Here is a 15,747-nt window from a genome sequence, read left to right as displayed (position 1 = left end):
GCCTATCCCTCATTGTGTTACAAATGACTTCTTCAGAGTCATTATTCGTGTAACTTATGTGAATAAGTACATAGCATTTCCAAGGACATCAGTGTTACAGACCATAGCTACACCTAAGCCCATCTCATCTCAGAAATCAACATACCAGTCTCCCTCCTCTGTAAGAAATAATTAGACTCGAGTGAGCTCCTGGAGCTAGAACCTGGAGGCCACAGAGCTGTGTCTGAGGGTTTTACAACTGAGTATGCTCTTCTATATTCTATCCTCCTGGCCTCAGATTGACCCTGCCCAGGAGGGAGCAATGACAATGGGGCTCATCTTCTGTGGCTAGCAACCCCTTCTTGTGGCTCTTGAAGTTTCTTCTTTTGCATTTTGTTCCACTGGGGAATTTTGGCCAAGTTGAGTACTGCAGTCCAAAGCACACACGAGGCCCATTAGTCAGCATGCTTGTTAGTCTCATTGGACTGTCAGAGGGAGTTAAAAGGCCAAGGCCCCTGGAATAAGTTCCTCAGTATCTTTCTAGCACTCATCGCAATTGTAATTTAAGGAGTCATTTGTGTAATGACCAGAGCTTCTTAACTGATTTGTGCCATGGCACAAAACCTACAGATTCCTATTCAGAATAACATTTTTAAATGCATAAAATACATAAGATTACGAAAGGAACCAACTATATTGAAAAACAGTTATCAAAATATTTAAACACATAGTGATATGGATATAAATATGCTTTTTTATTAATACATTAAGTAACAATATCCAGTAGCAGGTCTCATAACTCGCAAAATTTCGAACTAGCCATGAGCATAAACAATATATCTGCAAGAACGGTAATGTGATATAAAAATATCTGTGATTTCTGTTGTTGGCAAAGCCACAGGTACTAGTGATACTAAGATGGTTTATCCTCTATAGTCATAAGTGAAGGAAATGCTGAATTCCAACTAGAGAAAATACAGATGTAATTTCCCCATGCAATTTCATGGACCCCCCCCATCTCCCCTGGCAAGTTCTATCCTTGGCCCCTTGGTTAAGAAACTGCCCAAGTCTAGACCCTGATACTGCTACCCTGGAGTTCTCAACCAAGATCACATTAGGGGAGCAGCTTGTGCTCACTTTTGTCTCTTGCCCAGCTCTTAACAGTCTCTCGCATATAGTAAGGTTTAAAAGACAGAGGCATAAATGCAAATCCCTGCTTGGTGGATGCTCTGTGTTTGCTGGAGAGACCTGGGCTGGGAGGCCCTGGTCATGCCCCAGCCCCTTGGCTGGTGTGGTATGCAAAGCCCCAGGGTCACATTTAAGAACATCGTCTTGTTTTCATTCTGTTATCTTTTCGTCTGCAGGAAATACCTTGGAGCAGGTGATGGTGAAGAGGCTGGTGGGCCGTGAGGACAGCCGTCATCTCATCATGGTCGGAGGGATGGATATACTCGTAAATGCTGTTGCCTGTGAGCTCCACCTGCCGCGGAAGGAAGGGTCAGAAATGCCACTGGTCTCTCTAGGATTGCCATGCAGGGGGGTGGGGGGGTGGTGGTGGCAAGGTGTGTCACAGGTATGCACCCTGCCAGGGGCAGGACTCTGATCTCCACTTACAAACCACACCTTCATCAAATACAGAAACATTTTAATTTTCTCCCCAGAGCTCTGAACTGTCTCCCATACTTACTAAAAAGGCCAAAAAGCTGAGGCTTGGCTTGGAGCCAAGAGAGTCCTTAGCAGGAAAAACTGGAAGTGAAAGGTGAAAGGAGGGCCTTGGATCCCATGCCCTGGGCACCATCCTGCGTACAGAAGGTGGCTCAGAACAGACTCAAGCCAGGCTTCTGTCCTTCACGCTCTCTGAGGGGACTGGCTAGCTGGAGACCAGCCACCGTGTCCAGAGTGTGCTCCCTATGAGAGCTTTGTCCACTCAGAGGCTGACCAGCCAGGAGCCATGGACCCCACTGTGCCTGAGGAGGACTCCAACTCTGACAAAGGCCTTTTCTTTGTTGGCTCTGAACCGTGCCCCTCTGGCACTGCCAGGCCTCTCTCACGTTGCCAGAAATGTGTCCCTGGCCTTCCTGGCCCAAGATGACTGTGCTAATTCTACACTCCCGCCCAGGGGTGCGGCTGGGTCTGTGCGTGACCTGCAGGAGTGTTTGGGCCCTCTTCAGACAGCCACATTATGTGGTGACTATTTCCTGAGGTTGCTGCCCCAACATTTGGACACACCCCACAGAGGACACCACAGCAAACCTAGAGTCCACATTCACCCCGGACAGGACGCTGCTTTGCAGGAGTGGGCGGCTCCAGGGAAGCACCATAGTTATGATTTCTACAGAGGTCCCTGGTGGCCCAATTCCTGAGTTTGAGAATCTTTCAAATGTTCTCCCAAACACATGTGCCATGAGAGGAAATGATACAGATTCTCAAGACCTGGGCCCCCTCAACCAGCTTAAGATGGGCAGTGTCACAGAATGTTCCAGAAACCACCACCATCAGAGCAGCTTTTGGAGCAGTAGCTGGACCCTATTTTTAGTTTCACAATCAATAGTGCTGAGGTATCAGACAAGGACAGTGAGTCAGCGTACCCCAGTGCTGTTCAGGGGAGCCCGAGGGGCAGTGATAGGACTTCCACCATAGCCAGGAGGGACCCCAAAGCCCAGCGTGGGAGGAACTCCAAGCACATGGAAAAACTGCCCTTGGGTAGCAAAAAATCTCGGGTGGGTCTGAAGAATACCTTCTCAGCCCTGCCCCAGGGGGAGAGAGTAACCTAAGAAAGCACAAGGAGGCTCATGGAGCTTCTTGTCCCTACCCACCCCCTCGTTATTTTTAAGTGTGTCATGCTGCAGGTTTCACTGGGAGGCTTGTTGCTCTCAATCAGAGAAGAGACAACGTGATCCTCTATAAAGAGGCAGCCCTGATGGTGCCACCTCACGCTACAGGACAACCTGGCCAGGCAGCTTGCCTTGCTGGAGTTCTCCTGGGAGCCACCGATCCAAATTAGCATCCAGGCCATTCATTCTTTACTTGGGACCAAGGGGCCATAAAGAGGTGAAGTCACTTATCCCACTCCTCTGAGCCAGTTCTTCCAATTTGTTAAGATGTGTGAGTTGCCTTTTTATTCAGAATAAATTACGTTTCTGGCCTGCTAAGTAATCTTGTCCCTAAAATGGCTTTCACATTCTATTTTCTGCATTATTCATGGAATGTTTCTCTCCAATATTATTCAAACAGAGCAACAGAGAGAATCCTATTACAGAAATCCTCCCCACCACCTACTTAATGCCCACCGCCCAACCTGGCCCTTTTCTCTTGACCCCAATGCAGATTTGCCTATGTGAAAAGTTATTACATGATTTCATTAAAAAAATAAATACAAACTAAACATTCTTCAAGTCATTCCAGTTAATCCTTAAGTTTAAGTAAACCAGCAACATTGTGCCATCTGGGATAGCACAATCTCCTTTTTCCCGAGGACAGCCCTGGGAATCCTTGTGAAGCTCCTTCAAGATGGGAAGTGATAGAGGCTCATAAATGAGGGAGCTGGCTTTTTTTTTTTTTTTTTTTTTTTTTTGGATTCACAATATCAATGGCTTATTTTAAAAATGAAAAAATAACAAAATGGAAATTTTTTGTATTAAACTATCATTTCTCCCTTACCCATGTTTTTAAGGGAAAAATAATAACTCTGGTTTGCTCAAAGTTCTTTTTTAGAAAAAAATAACTGCTATCTTTTTAGACAAACATCTTCATATACCAGCACAAAGACTTGCATCTGTGTGTACAGGCACTGGATTTTCGTTTTAATCCCAAAGGAGCATCATCTGTTTTCCAAGTTCCCATTCTTACCATATGCATTTGGGGAATGAGAAGGTGAAGATAATGTGGGGGAGAAAGCCTGATTTTCTGAATACTTGGGTTCATTACAAAATGAATAGGAAAACTAAGGCTGTCTAGGAAGTAGAACAGCCTTCAAATAATGGAAATATTTTTAAAGAACAAGTCTTAGAATGATGAAACAGTGCTGACTTTAATTCAAAATTATGGTCGACATGGTGTTTCCTGTATTTACATATCTATTTGTGCTTTTGAACGTTGAAAGAAATGTGACTACCTCACCAAAAAAAAAAAAAAAAGAATTATGGTTGTCACTATAAAACTTCCCAGGTCTCATACATCAGCCTTATTAAAACAGACCCTCGATGTGATATTTTAGTATTTGTAAAGCCCCACTAACTACAGAATGAATGACTTTCCTACTAAGAGCTTTTTAATGTCTTGCTGAATAGCTTTTCTTCCTGCCAAGAAAACTATATATGATAAATATAGCACTAAATGGATATATTCTGTATGGAACGGCAGAGTCACTCTGCACTCTGCAAATTCACGTGACTCTGTTTTTGGTGTTTTGCTGAGCATGGTAAGTTAAGCATTTTAAAATAAGATGGTTTGGGTTTCAGGGTTCAAGTTATGTCAACAAACATAAAATGCTTTCCTTTCTCTTTATTTCAAAAGTAAAAGGATTAGGTCTTGTGCCTCCGAACAACACCATCGCTATTTTTGTGGTTGTATTTCTGGCAGCAATCTCAAATATTACATTTTTTTAATGTGTCTCATAAACAGCTATTTTGTACATATCTATATTTATTTGAAAATGTATATTAGTTATCTAGATGCTATACAACATATGCAACTTTGGTAAGGAAATTTGAACCACAAGAATACTTAAAAATGTACACAGCAGCTACACAGAGTTTTTTTTTTTTCCTTCCTCAAATATAAGTAAAATAATTGCATTAACCAAAAAACCATGGAGCTAAATCATTTAATAAATATGCATAGATAAAGAATGTTTCCCCAATTCTACATCATTCAAATAGATTTAAATTTGTCTATACTATGTGTGTGTATAAACACCAGATAGAATTTTAATGTCAGAAGCTTGCCTCTGTTTCCCAACACGTGGATCCTGGGCTGTGGATACAACTTGTATTTTGTGATTGTCTCTGTTAACTCCTTTTTAGCACCAAAGTTTGACAGCAATGACACTTGTTTTCTAGTTTATTATTTATTTATTTAGGCAGCTGGCCAGTACAAGGATCCGAACCCTTGACCTTGGGGTTACCAGCACCACGCTGTCCCACATGAGCAAACCCGACAGCCCCTTTGTTTACTAGTTTAAAAGCAAAAATAAAAAAAAAAAATCTCCCATAAGAAGTAGATTTCTTATACCAACACTGTTAAAAAAAAAGTTTAATAAAAGTCTTTAAATGGAGATGGGCTTATAACACATAAAGAATCATTTCTACACCCGCAGATAATTCAAGTAGTTTTTTTAGGTAGTTCAGACCAAAACCAAAACGAAACAAAACAATACCACTTTGCTGTAAATTTTCATACAATTATGGCAGACCTAGGGGCTTATGTTCCCATGATCTTTTAATATAGAATTGAACCCTGAGGTAACATGAAAGACCTTGGTTACTTAATGAGATAATGTCACGGTGAGTAACTGAAAGTCCTTAGATCACAGAAAAGCACCATGTAAATGGAAGCTATTACTACTATCATTATTCATCAAAAAACCTGTGTTAAAAGGGTACTCTGACTACTGAGTAAAATTTTTTAAACATTTTTTATATTTCTGGTATTTTTTTTAAACTAAGCCTATTTTAATAAAGTTTTCATATTTGATATATTTTCTTGACTTTTTGCTAACAACAAAAATGATCTAAAAGGTGCAAAAAATTTTTAAAAAGAGCAGTTGGGTATTTGACACCCTTTTAATATTTTATTTTACTATTTAAGTAAAGAAGACAGAAAAAAATATACATTGTGATTCTACCTAGATTTCCTTCTGTGGAGTTAATCATGAACAGGAGGCAGATTTGAGAGAAAAGTTTGTTGTTGCTTATTTAAACAGTTCACCATAGAACTCCCCAGACACTGACAAGGGGCTCACGTTGGCATTCAAGTGTTTTTGTAGCTGCAGACTGAGGCTTACACAGCCCGCCAAGAAATCAGAAATAGTCAGTTGCTCTACACAATCTGCTTGACTTATCTTTTTCTAAATTTTCACTTCTACTGGGAACACTGAGACAAAAGATACCTCTACAACTTTCTTGGAAAATGGAAGTGTGAAAGCCCTCTCCCCTTTCAAAATTATGATACAAAGTTTCACATCTGCATTATGATCAAAAGGAAATATAATACTTTTATTTGCAATTCTGTCTAGATTTCCTTCCATGGAGTTAATCATGAACAGGAGGCTTATTTATCACCTATTCAACATTTCAGACATTCTTAATTATTATGTTCATAATCAATCAATTCTATTTCCCACATAAAAAAAAAGAGAGAAAAATAACAGAGAGAAGTAGGGTGTTAGATTAAGCAGGCTGACTGAAGAAACTGGATTGTCTTGGGATGTGCACAATCCCTAATGATATGTCAGGACATTGCAAATGACCACTCCACCCTAATAGGTGCCCACCAAAGGACTCCACTTGAAGCAACTTTGTTCTCATGAAACTGGGGATGCCTGGCTTTTGTGTAGCTCCCTACAGTTGAGAAATCACATAAAATGGGCACTTTGGTCTATTTCTCATCACTTACTGAAAGAGGGATAGAGCAGGCATTATTATTTTAGTTATGGTTCAAGGAGGTTTAGTAATCACCCTATCAGAAAATAAAAACCACACAACTGAATGCATTTCCCTGTTCACTTTGACTGTTAGAGAGCTCAGTTTTAAATTTAATATTCAATAACAGGGACTTTACCTATTCAGAAAAGTTTTAACCAGTCATTTAAAAAGTATGTGAAATGTTTTGTCATGTTTGTGACATCATTGTAAGGCTATCAAAACTTTTATAAATTACCACTGAAAAAGGTAAGTAATCCACTCAAGGTCATTTGACCAACGGATCAAGTCAGGAGTGAAAACCAGTCTGAGTACAACTATAGGGCCCTGAATAATTCTAAATAGGGAAAGTTGAAAATTCAGAGAATAGTAACCACGAAAAGTAGAAAAACAGTAAATTTCATATTCCCAACAGTATTTCCCATTCTACAAGTACACTAATACACTCAGACACATACAAGAGCCAAGCCTTAGTAAACTGTATTTGGGAGACCTGGTTTCATAAAAGAGAAGATCAAGAGAAAAGAAACCTCCAATCATTTTAGGGGACTTTGCAAAAAAAAAAAAATACATAGGCATAGAAACCCACTTGGACATGTATAAGAATAGACATACATTGGAAGAGAAGCTTGTAAGTAAATGGTAAGTTTTTTAAAAAAGTATTGGCAGAAAAAGAAAAGGAGTACGGTACACCAGATGCAGGATTCCAAATTTGGTAATTTTGTTTTTCAGTGAGAAAACTCAAGCCATATTAATTGGCATGTTTTACTGTGGCTGGTGCAATACAGATTACTCATGTGCCTCTCTGGAGCCCATTTTCTGTATCTATAATTCATTCTAGGGTGTTCTCAGTTGTGATGAAAAATCAACCAATAGTTTGCAATGTAAAGAAACATTTAGTCCCTATATGTATTAAAAATGTGACTTTGAGAACCATGATGTCCGCTTGTTAAATCAGACACGTGAATGGGAACGATCAGTTAGACTCTCCCCATTTGGACATGCCACGGGCCCAGAGATCAGCCAAATCGTCCACCAAACCCTTGGCTTGACCAGGGTAAAGAAAGCTGGGTCCACCTCTTTCCCCTAAGGGACGAACCCCTTTTTAAAAGAGGGTTCCACTTTTCCAGAAAAATTGGTAATATTTAAAAGTTCTAAAGAAACCAGGACCTTGCTGTGCAAAACAGTAGTAAACTTAGTTTTATGAGTTTCTATCACAAGCGTATAAAATGCTTTACTGAAACTACCACCGAACTGGAAAAACTCAGGAAAAATGATCCTGAATTCCATGTGAACACTCATAAATCTACCCCTCCCCTTTCTCTCTCTCCAAAGCACATTCTACATAAAATCCATGTTCGACATCAGCTTTTCTCTCACTTCATAGCAACCCCTAATACCACGTGCAGAGCAGCAAGTGCGGAGTGAAACTTCTCCTTTTGTGAAGCTCTTTTCAGGCGTACCTAACGTTGCTATGCAAGCAGAGTCCAGGGTACTGGGCAGAATCTCAGAACAAGGCTGACTGCAGAGAAGATATACTTACTGGTCATTAACCCCAAAGCAAAAAGAAAGTAAAAAGTAACAAGGAGAAGAAAACCCCTGTGGGACATCCTAAGAAGAGGATGTTGCAATTTTGGATTATGTTCATACACAAAAGCAAACAACAGACTCATCTTCAAGGTGGGTAAGGCTGTCAAGATCTGCTAACACTTCATTTAATATTTTGGTTGTATGTAAAATTAGGCAATACCTACCTGAGACAAGCCTAAATGTACAGAAGCTGTTTCGGATATATACATGATTTTGCCATCAGATGCTACCACAAAAACAAATCCATCCAAAGTCTGTAAAAGAGAAAGTGTCAGGGTAAGAGGTGATCATTCTATATTAGAGTTAAATCTAATAATTGTATTGTCACTGGGACTGAGGAATGTATAAAATATTATATATCAATCCCATCTGTTGAATGCAAAAACCGAGATCAGGGCCATACGAAGGACTGTAGGTAACAACACTCAAGGTTTCATGCCAGGCTTTCAAATGCTTTTAAAGTACCTTAAAAACAATCCTGCATCCACATCACCAAAATCATGCAAAACATTTCAGAATTCCTATTATGCTCGGTTTTAATGTAGTAGCTTTATTGTTTGGGGTTATTTTAGCACTTAGCACAAATCCGGAGTTCTATGGTACTTGGGGTGAAATCTACCACTATATAGACCATTTTAGTTCATAATTGGCAGTCGTTTATACCACTAGGACATACGCTTTATTTGCCACAATTCTCTAGTTACACCTAAGTACCATTTGAATAATAAATTCCAAACACTACCACTCCCCAGAAAATAAAACAAAATACCTGGTTATTTTTACCAGACTATGTCTACAGAATTAATTATTTAGAATTTGCAAGAAATCAAATAACCTTGGCAAAATTTGAGGAGGAAAAGTATCAACTTTTGAAAAATTAAAACTACCCAAAGAAAATTCTGCTTTTGCCTAAGTTGGCTAGCCCTCAAAAAATAAAGTAAAATTATAAGGGATAACTAAGACAAACAAAAAAGTAAAGATTCTTACATTTATGTTTGTCAAGGATAAAAAGACTTATTTTTGAAAAAGGAAACTATTTTATTTATGCGTTCATATTTTAGATCCAGAACCAAAGAAAAGCAATAAAGTTAGTGAAAGAACAGTACAACCCACAATGCTGCCCCCATAAAAAATATTCCAAATTAATTTCTGGCCACAAATTCTATTTTTATGGCATGTAATTGAAACCAGATTACCTTTGGTTTTTCCAACCTCCGCCCCCCACCCCCCGCCTTGTTGATGGGGAGGACTAAAAACCATGTAGTGGAAGTGAAACTTGAAAGATATCTTTATGTTCTGCTGTCTCAAATAAAGGGAGCTGCAAAATTCTTTGCCAACTAAAGTATCATTATCTTTCCCTATGCTAAGGTTGAAAGTAGCATCTTGATTATAAGCCTTACGTTCAGGTTTCTAACTCAGCTAAAAAAGATCTTCCCAACTAAACCTGTGGCATTTCAAAAACATAAACTATACAGCAATTTTACAGTTATAAACGTTTTGACACATTTTGCATGCTTGCTTAACTCCAAAATCATCAAAGACATACATTTAATAAAATAGTATCTCACAACTAGCCATATCTAGAATAATGAGTAAAAAAGAAAAAAACTATAATAATTACATTCTAAAAGTTGCCAGCAGAGGCAAAATGTGTGCGTGCGTGCGTGTGTGCGTGCCTGTGTGTGTGTGTGTGTGTGTGTGTGTGTGTGTATTCTTAATGGAAAATGTTGGGTATGCCCTCATGGCTTCAAATTACTTAATTCGCTTTCATGTGTAATAACTGCAAAGATGCCCATCCACACACCACTCCGGAATTAATTAAAGAAATGTACAGTGGAGAAGTCTGGGTGAGTTGACTTTGCCCACCAGGTTTTCACAGAAGTTCCCCGGCACTTAGTTGTCCCTGATATTAGTGTCACTTACAATATGTAGGAGTACGAAACATGCAAACCACCGCGCGCGGCGTTGGGAGTGCGCGAGGGTGGGGGGCGAGGGCGCGCGGGCCGCGCTCCGGGGCACAGCGCCCTTACCCGGCCGGCGGCCGGCACTCGCTGCATGTAGCAAAAGCTCCGGGATTCAGATATTCCTCGGGATCTTCTCGTCCCAGCGCGTGCATTTTGAAAAATAAATCACACTAGGGCACTGGGGGCGAAAGAATTTTGAAAAGATCTGCGTTTTCAAAATGCAGAGCTTGTGGCTGACTCGCTGACCTAAGTCACAGAGTCCCGCAGCCAACATTTTTTTTCTTTTTAAGAAAACACAAAATAGAGGGAGGAAATGCAAAGTAGCTCTCGGTAGGCAGTTTTCGATGGCAGAGACAAATGACGGGAGGCGGGGGTAGTGAATCGGGTCGTTGATCAGGCTCTGTAAAAGGCATTTGAAAGATTCCCAGACGGGAAGCGTTGCTGTCCCCAGCTAGCGCCAGTCACCGACCTGGAAGTGGCCGGTCGTGCGCAGGGCTACCCGGCCGAACCGCAACACCCAGGCACAGCCCCGGGCCCCCGACGTTACGCGGGAAAGCTGAGGTCAGGAGCGGTGTAGCGACTGCAGGCTGAATGGCCCTTGGCTGGTGGCGCTAAGGGCCTGACGCCAAATCAAGCAAGAGCTCTGACAACCAGGTGACCCTGGAGGCCACACCATGTTCTGGTTTGGGGCGCTGGATCCTGAGCTGAACCACTTGGGTTAACCCAGCTCCATCTCTTGCTGTGTGACCTCAGACGTGTTGCTGAACCTCCCTGTGCCTCAATTTCCTCCTCTGAAAAACTGGAGTTAAAAATAGAACCCTTCCTAGGTGGGCAGTGAAGCAAGATGATACAGTAAGGTCTGGACCGGAATCTGGCCTGTAATAAACTCTCAGTACGTGCCAACTGTTAAGATTCTATTACAGACGCTGTCTTTCCATCACTGCAACCCCTGCAAACGCACACAATTGCCAAACGCTTTACAGCTGCCGCACTCTGGCTCGAAACATTCAGATCATTCCTTCTCTGGCTGCAGCGCCTGGCCGAGCGTCTGGTACAGAGCAAGAGCTACGTCAAAGTGTCTGAGGGAAGGTTGGAAAGGACTTCACTACATCCAGGGGCACCGTTTGGCCTAGGTCTCGAGTGGGCTAGAGGGTCCTGCGGTACGGGGGCGGTGTGTGTCAGGGTGGGGGTGAATTCGCCTGCCTTACGCGACCTCTGCAGCCTGGGGGTGGCCTATGGATCTACCCGGCGTTTCTTGGAGAGGGGACACCTCCAGGGTGGGGTGGAAGGGTCGGAAGGGAGCCCCCGCCCCGTCGCCGGCCGGTGCCGCCAACCACGGCGGCTCTCCTTTCCCGCCGCGGCAGCTTTACCTGCAGCAAGTGCGATCCCAGCTCCTTGGCGACGCTGTCCAGGGGCCCGGCGCGGCTCGGCTGTCCCCACGCGTCTCCTAAACCTGGACGGGGGTTCAAAGTAAACCAGTAAACGGCAGCGCCTGGAGGCCTGGGCGCCATTCAGGGCTCCAGGGACGTCGGCACCCTGAGCCCCACCCCAGCCCGGAGCACCCCTCGCCGCCTCCCCGGCCCAGCAGGCAGCCGTCTGTGTCCTCGCCGCCGCCCCTTTGCCCTCGGTTGAAAAGAAAAAGTCCGGAGGGGAAATCCCGCAGAAGCCTCCGGCTCCAGGCGCCCCTGCGCGAACTGGCCCGCCAGGCACACCGCTCCCGCGGGTCGCCCACGTGCTCATGGCTCTGAAATTGCCGTTTTATTTGAAATGCCACAAAGTAATCTAATCTGCTTTGAAATTGGCCATCCTCGTAGCCAAACGGGAATATCGATTTGACCCGTAAATATTCCCCCAAGGACCCTCCTTCCCTCCCCCCTCCCTCCTCCGCGTCTCCGGCACTCTGCATTTTCCCAGCGACCAGAGGTCCAGATGGAGAGCCCCGCCGCCCAGGAGGCAGTTTTCCTGCACAAGAAAGGCCTCCCCGCTCCTTATCCGCAGACTCCCAGCCCTCACAGGCTTCCTGGGAGTGCTCTCCCCAGTCCAACCCAGAGCTCCGGCCGGGAAGGGTTTACCGCGGGGCTTCCCGAGGGCAAACCCCAAATCTGCGAGGGGGGAGGGGTGGGCCACACGCGAATACACTCGAGGTAACAGGGAGATGTCTGTCGTCACACAATCGGGCTCCTCCATCCCCTCCGTTTCTTCACTGAGTCCCCCACCTCCCCGAAGGCCACCAGTAATGCAGAAAGCCCACCGGGCAAAGAGAGCCCTGCCCGTCAGAATCGCCCTCTCTCTGCGCCCACCCCCAGCTGCGACCGCTGCGGGGTGAGCTGTGGACCACGCTGGCGCGTCCCCCAAGGAACTGCAGGCCAGGCCCAGCCCCGCTCGCCTGGGCGCCGGGAGCGCAGGACCACAGGTCAGCAGCCTGCAGGCGGGCGAGACGCGCGGGGGCCGTCCCCGGGGCCGCCAAGCCCCTTCAAACAGGCAGCCGCCACTAAGTTCCTGGAGAGTCGCGGTGCAGGCACCCTGGGTCTCCCCGCTGTCCCTGTGGGCCCCGGAGCATTGCGGTTTCTGGAGGCCTCAATCTCAGGAGGCGGAAAACGCAACGCACCGCCTAGGGCAGAGGCTTTGCAGACCTCTCCGTAAACTGTTCGGCAACTAAGAAAGAGATGATTTTAAATTTCTTCTCCTGGGATCTAGGAATTAGGGGCTTATCCTGATCGCCCCGTAAGGAAGTAGCTAATTTCCACGTGTCCCGATCCCCCAAATAGAGGTTATTCGTGGCCTCCCAGCCTCCACCACATGAGTGAAGGTGTCTCTTTAACCGCAGGAAATCACTGCCACCCCGGTGGCATCACCACGGTGCTCACAGCAGCGTAGCACTTGCTCTGAGGCGCAGGTCCTTCCTCCCCGACACCCAGGCGGGAAGCCTGGTGGCAGCAGCTGGTTCATTTGACCAACAATGAAAAGAACCCAAATTTAAAAGTCCCCGGGGCTTGGGCGAATAAAGAATTCAAGGACGCAGGAATTCTGATTTCCGAAAATAGACAAATGCACCCTGGCAACTGTGTTTCTCTTCCCTGCCCCTGGGTCGTTCTTCGGGTCTTGGCGGTGCACTGGAGAGTGAAGCCGCACTGGTTCCGCACGGTGCAGGAGGTGAGCACGGCTCCCTGGCCTTGGCTTCTCGCAGGGACCGCGGTCCGAAGGATTTAGAGAAACCTGAGACTTTGGGAGTGACCCCCCAGACCAGACTCCCCTGCCGACTGTCCCAAAGGCCTTGTCGAAGGCTTTGGCTCTACATGAAAAAGTGCGTTGGGCACCCAAGACCATATCCGGATACTTCAAGAGAGTTTGTTCTCTTATGTAGTAACAAATTTTCCTCTAATTTCCTGACTCCTCCACTTTGCTGGCGGAGATTTGGTGCGAACGCCCCTTTCGGACCTGGCGGGAGGTGGCTGGGCGGCGCTGGGTGGTTCTCCCCAGCACCCCCGCCACAGCCACCTCACCCCGGGCGGAGACGCTGCCAACTTTTCCATTAGAAACCGCTGTGGGCGAGGTCTTTTCACTCAGCCCGTAAAAATTTACTTTGGGCTGAACGCAGAGATTAAATAAGGTAAGGGTTGTAACAAAAAAATCATTCTGGTTCTGTAAAGTGGTATACACTTCTGAAAAAGTGAGGGGCTAAGCATGTGGCCCTTATCTGGACCTAACAAAGGGCTTTGTTTATTTGAAAAATGGGGGTGGGGGTGGGGTTAAAAAAAAAAAAAAAGACTGGGCTAAGCTCCTCCAGGGTTAGCAATCATTAGTGGTTTGTTTCGCCTGGGAGCCCTGGGCACTGACTGCTGAGGCAGCAGCTGGGGGTCCCAAGCCTACCCTCTGGTTTCCCCCTTAGAGCTGGGCTTCCCCCAGCCTATGTGCCCTGCAAAACCAGCTGGGGACCCCATATTACTGGAAGTCAGGGACAACAGCCAGGTAGCATCAGGGGAAAGGGAGCCAAGCCCACATGCCCTGCTTTTGCCAGTCAGCCTTGACGTTCCCACTTTCCCTTTCCCAGGGTTTGTGGATGCGTGCATATCTGTACTCACTCTCTTTGCCGCGGGGTTTAAACCCGGACCTGACGCTCTTGCCACAGAAGCTGCTTATATATGGTTCTTCCTATCTGGGACTAGATTACTCTGTCAACAAACAGATTTTAAGCAATTGCTGTAGAGGGGACCCAGCTGGCCCTGGGGGTACCTCCAGATACAGGTCACAGGCCATAAACATGGAACCACACAAATAAGACAATTTGGGAGCAAATGGGAGATGCTTCCCTCACTGTAAAGGGGCCGCTCTCTCAGACAAGGGGACACACGAGTTGAGACCTAAAGGAAGCAGCTGGCTTCACTCCTTCCTCTGGACAGGGGAGCAAAACTCGCTGTGGCCCTGGCCAACCATGGGTCCAACCTGGAGCCAGGGCCTGGACTTTGGTGAGAACGAGGCTAGGAGGTCATTTTCTCATTTCCGAGGGGCAACCTCGGGTATCTGAAAATAGTGCCAAAAAGACTCTCACAGAGATCTTGTGAAAATCAAGTGGGGTTAATAACAGGCGCCTGTTCCTGCTCCCACCCCTCCACGGAAAATTGGATCTGAGAGTATGACAAATCCAGGGCAGATTGTCCAGGAGCCCCCACCAGGACAGCAGGGATCTCACCTCCTCTACCTCCCCCTCTTCAGTTTAAGATTCCAGCTTATCCATTCCACATGGTCTGATTTCCAGCAAGTGCCCTAACCTCTAACCTTTACTTCTCACCTCTAAAATGGGATTGTTGTGGGATTGATTCAGTGAGCCCGCCCCAGCACCAGGCTTGGGTGTTTGCCTCCGCTGCCATCACCTCGGTTCAGCCTTCTCTTGCTCTCCATTCCTTTCCCAACTCCAGCCTCCACTCCCCTAATTATCACCCTCTTTTCAGGCTGGATGGAGGAGGGAGCGTGTCTCTGGAGAGGGCAATCTCTTCCGCCAGGTGGGCCATCGGAGGACACAAGATCACACTTTCAGACTGCAAACCACTCCAAAATCAAGAAGGGGAACGGGGTAGGGGAGAAAGGAACTGCGGCTTGCTCCTTCCTCTCCTCCATCCAAGCACACATTGGGGACTCTCGCGCTTGCTGCTGAGGCAGCGTCTAAAGACCGTGTCATTCCAGACAAATCCAGCCTGCAGGGGCGACGGGCTCAGGGAGGTCACTTTGGGGGCTAACAGGCTTGGTGAGCCTGTGCAAGGGGGAATGGGTGGAGTTCGGGGCCAGGTCCCTGCCTCAATGCCCTAGGAGAGCCATAGGTTGCGCCTGTAATAAGCCTCCTCTCTTGACACCAGGATCTCAGCAAATTGTTACTGAAGCCTCCTCCGTGCACTTTCTCTGGACCTGGAATCCTTCTGTTTTCTCCCAGGTTGCTGAAAAGTCCGTCTCTTGCACCCTTTTCCAAACAAAGGGGACGGGCCGGGGATGGGGTGTGAAGGGGCTGGTAGGTAGGGACACCCCAAGGAGGCCTCCTGCGGCCCAGTGGGGCGAGGGGAGGGGAGGAGGCTTCCATCCTG

At 45.8% G+C, this 15,747-nt stretch overlaps 1 protein-coding gene across 1 annotated transcript in view; it reads right to left on the bottom strand.

The window, feature by feature from the left end:
* Window positions 1-15,747, bottom strand: part of SIM2 (SIM bHLH transcription factor 2) — a 45,610-nt gene that overhangs the window by 24,942 nt on the left and 4,921 nt on the right. Inside the window, exons 2-4 of the mRNA XM_063115761.1 lie at window positions 11,545-11,627; window positions 8,375-8,464; window positions 1,351-1,459 (exon numbers count right to left, since the gene is read on the bottom strand). Coding sequence (XP_062971831.1) covers window positions 1,351-1,459; window positions 8,375-8,464; window positions 11,545-11,627 — 282 coding nt within the window. The remainder of the gene's footprint in view (window positions 1-1,350; window positions 1,460-8,374; window positions 8,465-11,544; window positions 11,628-15,747) is intronic.

The sequence above is a fragment of the Cynocephalus volans genome, chromosome 1 (genome assembly GCF_027409185.1).
Source record: "Cynocephalus volans isolate mCynVol1 chromosome 1, mCynVol1.pri, whole genome shotgun sequence".
Taxonomy (NCBI): Eukaryota; Metazoa; Chordata; class Mammalia; order Dermoptera; family Cynocephalidae; genus Cynocephalus; species Cynocephalus volans.
This window is presented reverse-complemented; position numbering and strand designations above follow the sequence as displayed.